Here is a 9456-nt window from a genome sequence, read left to right on the forward strand (position 1 = left end):
CCTAGCAACAGTAACTAAGAGGGGGAGGACTTAGTGAAAACTCAATCGCTGACCTAAGGATTTTTTTTTTTTTTTTTTTACTAAATGCCCTGTAAGCAAAAATTGGCTCAACATCTAGATTGGAGTGAAAGCTTTTCCAGCACCAGCAGGTAATTCCCAACATTCAGCGCATGACAAATCACACACCCTGTGCTAAAGCAAACGTACAAGAGTAGCTGTTGGGCACTAGGCCAGGTATTTCCAGGGTAAGCCATGAAGTTATAATCACATTTCCAATGCAACATCTGCAGGCGGTATCACACTTCCCGTGTATTGCCTATTTTTATGTTGTTTAGTGGCCACTGTACCGTATGCAGGTAAAAATCTAAAAACTCAAAAGTAATAATATTGTATCTATAGACTGAGTGTGCTGACACAGCATTTTTATCTCTTCACTGCAACTAATTTCCATACTCACATAACTGGTTCAATCATTCATATGCCCTGAAACATCAGACAAATCACGAGCCAAACATCATGTAACAATGCATTTATTTAAATTTAAATACCTCTGTGGTCGTTCTACTGGCACTTGTTTCAATTAAAGCTTGCATGACTTTGCTACCTGGGGTAGTATGTGGAGCAGGTTACAACCAAGGCCTTATTTTTTCAAATAATATGACTCTTTGTGTCACAAAAACCCTCAAGTACTGTAAATGGAACACTCACCTGAGTTGCACTACTTTTGGTCCATGGTAATAAACATTCAGACACAAAGGGGGAGAGGGTTGAAGGGATAAGCTCAGGAAAAGGGTTTGGAACAGGAGTAGAGAATGACTCCTCTTCCTCTTTATTGCTCCTGAAGGACAAGAAAACAGACACAGTGAGAGAAAGAAAGAGTGGCTGCATAAAATGACTAAAGCTTTGTTCAGATTTGATTTATAATTCAAAATATGAGATCCCATAGTTTTCAAAAGTACCAAGTATGTGAGGCTGAATTTGCAGAGTCAAAGTCGAGACTGTGACTTTGCAATGATGTATTAGACTTTATGTTACACTGACTTCACAACTTGCATCTTAGAGAGCACATCTACAACATATGGCTGGTTCTCTGTTGCTTGTGCCCCATGCACAGGAATGAGCAGTATAAATGGAGCAGGTGATAAACAAACTGACAGATCTGACAGAAACACAAGGCTGTCTCTGCTTGGACCCCTTGTGCTCTCAAATACCAGACGACACACCCCAATCACCAACAGACTTTTGATAAGATGGCTGATAATGCACACATGAGCCACCCCTGATTTCACCACTATAAAATTCAGCAGCTGCTAAATTGTAAAGACAGCGCTTAAACTGCTAGCTGGAGGGAAGTAAGCTATATTACAATCAAGAAATCTAATAATGATTATGTAAAGGAATTATTTTTATCATAATCACAAAATATTATAATTCTCTGTCACCTGCTACAACCACTTAGGGATGAATCATTACAAGCTTTGAGTTTTGGACTGTACTTTACTTCTAAAACACATTGAGTATGTCATTGTAATCTGCTTACTTTTAAATCAGTCAGAAAAAAACTGCATGAACAGATTATCCACGACACAATATTCCATTACTATGATGATAAGGTAAGAAAGTGAGATTTCAGCACATCTACAGAAGAGAGGGCCTCTGTTTCTGAAAGGTGCCGTTCTCTGACCGACGCTTTCTTTACTGCTCAGTAAAAACAGCAGTTACTGAGTTACTAATTATCTCCCACAAACTAACAGGTGTTTGATTTGATCCCAGGTCTTAAACTGCACTGTGGAAGTAATACATTACACTTCATTGACAGCTGCATTTGGTTCCAGCCAATAGTGTTTACAGGTACAAAGTCTACACTACAGCTTTCAAATAGACCTCTGTGTCTCGCTCCTGCAAATACAAAGAGTGCACTATTCTTCTGCAAGGCATCTCACATTGTAAAATGTAGGGTAGAAAATATTTCTTTCAGTGTTAGTGCAACTGAGTTTTTTAAATCTTATAGACAGTCTGGCATCATTCATGGCAAGTATAAAGAAAAGTGAGTCCTACCTGTTCCCCTTGCAGAGCGTAGTCCTGGACTTCTGGGCATTTGGTGTTAGTAAAGGAGCTCTCAAAGGGATGAGGGCTGGACTGGGAAAGCCACTCACATTACCCTTGCCACTCTGAAAAATCTCTGCTTTCCCTCCCAGGCTTCCAGAAGTGTGTATTTCGTCCAGTGTGTTATTCATATCACTCATGTGGGCCAGCTAAATCCAAGGCATCATCTGGAGCAGAGAGAAGAGACAAGCTGTTGGACTGGAGTGTGTGCAGAGCACAGTTAGAGCAAGCTGGCTGGCGGGGCTCCTCTGCTCACAGCTCAGCAGAGCACACGAATACACACAGACAGACACACACACACACACACACACACACACACACACACACACACACACACACACACACACAGACAGACAGACAGACACACACACACACACACACACACACACACACACACACACACACACACACACGTCTCTCTGGCTCATCTGCTGCCCTCAAGGGTGGCCCAGTGGGGCAAAATGATCCCTCCTACCCAAACACGATCCACCACAATAAAGATATTTTTAACGCAATGACTCCCAAAACAGTCATCCTTGCTCTGACACAGTAGTTTGTTAATAATCAACTAATTAGTTCAGCCTTATCAAGTGTTTTGTTAATGTTGTTGCTTTAAATTTCCCTTTTTTGTTTTTGTTTTTGATATACTTCCCTTTACAACCTGAAAGGCAGGAATTGTACACACAAAGCACACTTAGACAAAAGGTGGTGTCTTAAGCTCAGTAATGAGTCCGGGAGCACAACCAGTACTATAAAACCAACTGTTCTTTTGTCATGGACTTCGCACAGGGATCCAAATTGCACTTTAAACTTAGTAGACTGTAGAAGGCATGTGTTGTACATAGTAGCCAGCCCAGCAGATTGGTTGTGTTGTGGGCTGTGTCATTCAGTGACAGGCTCCATGTGGGGGATGGTTGGGATGATAACATCTTTCTGAAAGGTAATGTGTAACAGAGTCTGACAGGCTACTGGAGATACAGACTAACAGGCAGCATAGGGTTAAAGCAATATCTCACTACATTAACAGAAGACAAGGATAATTTGATTACCTTGGTAAATATGACAAGCTGGGGCAGTGGTCAAATCCCAGTTATTTTTACTTTCAAAAGAAGGAAATACAAAATAAGGAAATAGTGCAAGTAAAAACTTCAGGATGATCTGTATGACCTGTGTCTGTCTGTCTCCATTAATCCACACTCCCTGACATGTACCTTCCAAAGCATCTCTCACAATAGGACAGCTCCACATGGTTTGGGATTCCTTTTTTACCTAAGCTCTATCATATGCACTTGCATACCATGAATATGGGAATAACAGCTGGTCACCAGACAAATCTGAATTTCGATGTCCCAGTGCTGCTATAGGGAAGTGGCATTAGTTTCTTGAGGTTGATTTTGGAGAGGAGAGAGCAGTAGAAGATGGGGCTATGACAAGAAACCCCAGGCAGCACGAGAGGGCCAGAAATAACTCATACCCTGGAACACATTCTTTTGGTATCAGTCAATGCAAATGCTAATTACATTGGTGTAGGATGAATGCCAAATATATTTTAGGGAGTTAATAACAGTGTCTCACATTACTGAAAGATACAGTTTTACTTTGATTATTTTGTACTGTAATGGATTTTGGTTTAAGATTTACATGAATTTATTTAGATCACTTTAGTTTTAGTACAAAAGTAACAATTATCATTGTGCCAATTGATTATTAATTTCCATTATTTTATCTTTAAATGATACACAGATTATGTTTTGGATGAATTAATGAATTCATTTATTCGATGATTAAAATACACACATTGCGCTTAAGTCATTGCATACATTAAAAATCACTGAGGATGAAAAAATAATAAAACCCGAAGGCTTATTTCCATTGTGGGCCTCTAGAATAACACTTAACACCACAAGATAAAGAACTAAACAGCAAGACAGCCAGCAAAGACCATATAATCAACCTATAAATAGCAAATAAATAGCAGATAAATAGAAGGCGGTGAGGTAGCTATGTCAACATTCTCATGTGTCTTGATCACAAAAATTATAAATTGAATATACTGCATGGTACTTTGAAACCATTTATTTAAGTCCACTTTAAACATGATATGTAAAACACTCAATTTCAAATTTTTGGGAAGATTATTCCACTGTACTACTGCATTGTAGAGAAGTGTATTCTTGCCCATTAGGCTATTGAATGGAAAAGATTTGAAATTTACCTCTTGTAAAGTAGTTATGATTTTAAGTATTTTGGTACCATATTTTTAACAATTTTGTTAGTGAGCAACATCTCTTTTTCCACCATCAACCAGTTAAACAGCTTAAAATGTGCGGGATCAAGATATGTTCGGGAATGGACCTTTAATATAACCCTTATATGGAATTCTCCAACATTGACTATAAAATCTGGTGACCTTGGTAATTTTAGAACCAAAAAGAATTGCTTCAGCCTTTCCCAAGTGTAGGCATAATCAATTATCTGAAAGCCATTGACTTACATTTTGAAATTCCTCACTAATAGTGTTCTCAACCATTGTTTTGTATGTGTGTTAAATTAAAACAGTATCGTCAGCATATAAAAAAAAGACGGTATGAGGCGGCTTTTAAGTCATTTATGTATAATAGAAAAAAAAAAAAAGGCCTAGTATACTACCCTGTGGCACCCCACATCCCATGATTCTTGACTTTGAATGGGTCCCTTTTAAGTCAACCATTTGAGTACGATTTGATTGGTATGAATGGACCCAATTCAGGGTCAGCCCACTGAAACTCATGGCTCTTAATTTCTTTAATAAAAGTCTGTGATCTACTGTAACAAATGCTCTCTGCAAATCAAGCATGACCATACCACAAATCTTCCTTCTATCGAATTCTCTTCTAATAAAGTCTATTAGATACAGTTAGCATGTTTCAGTAGAATTGGTTTTTCCTAAACCTAATTGCAGCTCATATAAAAAGGTTACAGAATGAAATATATTCATTTATCTGTACCTGTATAATTCTTTCGATTACCTTTATAAGAGCACTCACAATGGATACTGGTCTGTAGTTGCTTGGATCGCATTTGCTTCCTTTTTACGTAGTGAAATTACTCTTGTCATTTTTGCTCATCTGGAACTTTACCTGACTGAATGGACATATTGATTTTATAAGAAATAAAAGGAGTGATCACTTCTGCAGCCTCTCTAAGAAATCTTGCTAGTAATTGATCTAAACCTGTGCCTTTAGTAGGATTCAATTCACTAAGCAATCTAAAAAAAAAAAACTGCACCGTAAACTTTGGAGAAAACAAATGGCTTAGGCTTGATTCCCTTTGTGTGTAAAAATCTATTGGGTTTTTCACCATATACACCAGAAAGCTGTTGAAATTTGTCAGTTTTTTTAGCAATTGTAGCAAAATGTAAGTTCCATGTTCAGTCACTTCCTTTTTATCTGATGTGTCATTTAGATTTTGAATATAAATGTAATACATTTCTTTTTCAGAGGGTTTTTAAATGCCTCTTTTGCCATTATTTCATACTGTTCTGTATTAAATGACAAGAGCAGTTTTGCTCCCATTGTACTTTTGCTAAGTGCCAAATATGACATCATGGGCACAGATTAATTGGTCTAATGAGTCACTGGTTGTTGCCATTGACCCTTACCAGCTCTGCCACAGCACCAAGAGTGTTTTCACCTCATTTGCTGGCCTGTTAGTGGTAAAGAAAGTACTTGCACTGTTTCTCTGATATACAGTTTGGATTAAACCAGTGAAGCAAACAGAGGAAGCACCTCATTTATGTTTAATCGCTCTACTCCAGTCTAGGAATCACCTCCGTAGTTTTGCTATGGCCATCCTGCAAGGCAATCCCTCAGCAACACATGGACAGGAAGATGGTAGAAAAAGGATATTCCACTGTTAGCCAGTTGGCAATGGTGGCCAATAACCTGGGGCTGTTTGATGTGTCCCTTTCAATGCTATAACAACAGTTAAGACTTTTGTATCAGCTAAGAAGTTAGATCTCACAAAAAGGAACAACTTTGCCTTCGATAGGCTGTGTTATGGCCCATGTTGCATAACTGCCCTCCAACACAAGGATATTGAAGAGCTCCTGGGTGCTCCACTGTTACTATTAGGACCAGCATCTTCAGCATTATAAGGAAGAAAGTACTACGAAAACAGCATGTACTCTTATACTCCTCTTACCAGCCTTCTACCATCTTTGAGGAGAAAAGTACAATGCTCAACTTCATCTCAGAGAGCAGCATAGGGACTTGCTAGTCTGTGGGTCCGCTTTTGGCCTCCAACCTGCTCCACCAGGGTACCCTGTGCCTGATAATAATCCTGCCTGTCCACCAAAGTCTAGAGTATTCTGTTACCAGTTGCTCTCTTTGTGAGGATGTTCTAAACCCACAATGAAGGACAGAGTTATTGCAGGAGGGGTCAACCAAGCATGTGTAGCTCCCCTTCCTTTGGCTTGATGAGCCTGACTTTTGAGGAAGGTTGCATGGCTGGCAGGGACATCCCACAGCCTTCTTTTATTGTTCTGGTCCTTCTGGACAGCATAACTATAACAGAAGTGTCTCGGCTGCAGGTAGAACCACCCTGGACAGCTCCTCAGTACAAGGAAGTACTGTCACAGGCCTGTCAGGTGATAGACTCGACTTCTAGGGCAAACTCTTACCTATAAAGTATTCTGTGTAGGAGGTCAGGATGAAATGTCTACTCTTAAGTTAGTTTGGGGTAACTGCTGTTGCTTTTTGTTGTTGTATTGTTACTTGTTGAGCAGCAACTAATGATTATTACGTCCGCCAAGGAGGTTATGTTTTCACCCGTGTCTGTTTGTTGGTTTCTTTGTCAGCAGGATTACGCAAAAGGTACTCAAATGATTTGCAGCGAACTTGGTGGAGGGATCGGGCATGGGCCAGGGAAGAAGCCATCACATTTTGGGGCGGATCCGGATAATTAAGTATGTATTTGAATTTCTTTCTCTTAAGTCTGGTGTATGTTTTTTAACACTGGCCTTGGCAGAGGTATGCATTCTACTGAGTGCCACTCTAGTTTTCATTATAGATTTGTTTTGTTTTGTCCAACCAACAGTCCAAAACCCAAATATATTAAGTTTACTGTCATATAAGACAAAGAAAAGCAGCAAATATTCATAGTTTAGAAGCTGGAACTGAGGCGTGTTTGATTACCAACATGGTTGTAGATTAGTTTTTGGTTGATCGACTAATCAATGAAATGACTCATCATTTTAGAACTAGTTATTTGCTTTGGTGTCAGCTAAGATGGTAAATAATGTAATTGTTGTTCCTCCAACCGATCTGAATAACTGTCAAAAATCTGTCTTTCATGCTTAAGAACACCTGGAGTTTAAGTCTAAGTACAGCTGTCCAGTTCAGCTTGATGCACTCTAGCTATCTATTGAAATGAAAAGATTACTACATTTGTGTACTGGGACGGCTCATGCCAACCCACACAGAGTGAGGCTTAGCAGCTGTTGAAAACTACAAGGAGAGGACGGATAGTAAACACTTGTGCTGGAGCAGTGTCTTTACAAAATCCACGTTACCCCATTCATGATGTGAGACACTAGGGATCATGCCATTTGTCACCACTTGCAAGAATAACTATTTGTGTATTCTGAGTGAGCCCCATTGCTGCTACGAGCCACCATTTCTCACTGGAATTCAGTGTGTCATTTCTGGTATGTTATAAAAATCTGTGGAGAGGCAAGGACAAAATTATATTGTGTTTCAGTGAGCTGTCCTATTTTGAAATGCTGAAAATGCCCAAAGATAAGCTAATGTGATACAGTACCAATGTGTTTTTGCTTCTGGCTGTGTTTTGAGAACTGCCTAGTTTTGATGCAGGACTCTGGGCTACATTGAATCTAATTTGAACATCAAACAAGTCTCTTGTCAGTGACAGTCAGTGACTGCCTAATGTCATTATGTCCTCTTCTCACTGAATTACTGAAGGAACAAAGAACATGCTGTTGAAAAGAAGTGTTGGATTTTATTGGGTGTTCAGTCAGTCCCATTGGTTTGCATGGGAAAGTTTCGCCCATGTCCAACTGAGTAATTAGGAACTTTTATAACTACATGTGGTCAATGAATTGTATAAAATGAGAAAAAGCAAGGATTTTTTTTAAGTGAATGCAAAACATGTTAATTCTAAGAAGTGGTATATACCTATCTTGTAATATGAAAAGTGTAATATATTTTGTTCGTATCTTTTAAGGAGGTTAAACGTTAAACCACACATAAACGTCAACGAGTTGAATTGCAGAAACAGCGACGGTGTCGAATTCATCAGGCTATATTTTACCAGCAGGGAAATTTGATGGTACTTGATAGAATGGAGTACATGTACTATGTTGATATCAAATAAGCTTTAATTTTGAAAGCCAAATGCTTGATCACAGCCTCTGCATGTTTGGAGGGCCCGCCTCGTATCCCTTATTTAGAAATGTGTGGGAGAAATCACGACCTTGATGTTTTTTTTTCTAACTATCATTGCGAGAGAGCAAAGTCGAGGATAAGCCCAGTCACCGTCCCGGTGTCAAACTATTTCACAGAAATTGACGACCTTCCGGCTGTGACGTGACATTTAGCGAGAATTCTTCAAAGTCGGTGGCTTCTTTTCATTTCCAATCTGCACGACTTACAGCTCGGCAAACGTAAACACGTAGGCAAATGTTCAGTATCGCGAAGAAAAAAAAAAAAAAGAACCAACACTGAAAAGTCACGGTGGAAAGTGAATCCGTCGCACACGCCTTCCTGCTCCCTCCACACCAGCTTGAACCGGCTCGATGCTGTTCGAGATGAAAGACCCGACATGGGACGATTTTCCCAGCTGTTCTTACCTTATGCCTCTTTAACTGGACTTTCCAATTCGACCTCTTCATATCGCTGCTCCAGGGGGGAAAGAAACTCACCGCTCACACGTGTAGCACAGGTGGCTCTACCGTAACGTGCCTGGCGTCACAAACTTTTTTTTTTTTTTTCACCTGTTGAGAATGGCAGGTATTCAACGGGGTCCGATTTCAGCCGTTTATGCAGGGGGGGGGGGGGGGGGGGGGGCCCTCGTTTATGCACTTTCTGAGGGGCAATGGCAATAATAAAGACAACAGAAATGATAAAAGCTTTATTCATAACTACACTGTTTGACAAGGGCAACAGGTGTGCTGTACGCGTCAGTGTATTTCTGCATAAAAATGAATCTAAATTCTGTTATGCTTAAATATAGATTTGATATATAATCTAATGAGCATTTAAGTACCATAGGTCCGAACTGGCCTGTCCTATACATCCAGTATTATTTAGATAATCCATTTTCCCAATAAACCCAATAATATTACAACTCTGG

The 9456-nt window shown here is 39.6% G+C and overlaps 1 protein-coding gene across 1 annotated transcript in view; it reads right to left on the minus strand.

The window, feature by feature from the left end:
• The window catches only part of grb14 (growth factor receptor-bound protein 14), a 30980-nt gene extending 21854 nt beyond the window's left edge, over positions 1-9126 (minus strand). Inside the window, exons 1-3 of the mRNA XM_040148330.1 lie at positions 8954-9126; positions 2059-2273; positions 709-838 (exon numbers count right to left, since the gene is read on the minus strand). Of these exons, the coding sequence (XP_040004264.1) occupies positions 709-838; positions 2059-2246 (318 nt within the window). The 5' untranslated portion in view covers positions 2247-2273; positions 8954-9126. The remainder of the gene's footprint in view (positions 1-708; positions 839-2058; positions 2274-8953) is intronic.
• Between the last annotated feature and the right edge of the window lie 330 nt (positions 9127-9456).

Source organism: Xiphias gladius, chromosome 16 (assembly GCF_016859285.1).
Source record: "Xiphias gladius isolate SHS-SW01 ecotype Sanya breed wild chromosome 16, ASM1685928v1, whole genome shotgun sequence".
NCBI classification, from domain to species: Eukaryota; Metazoa; Chordata; class Actinopteri; order Istiophoriformes; family Xiphiidae; genus Xiphias; species Xiphias gladius.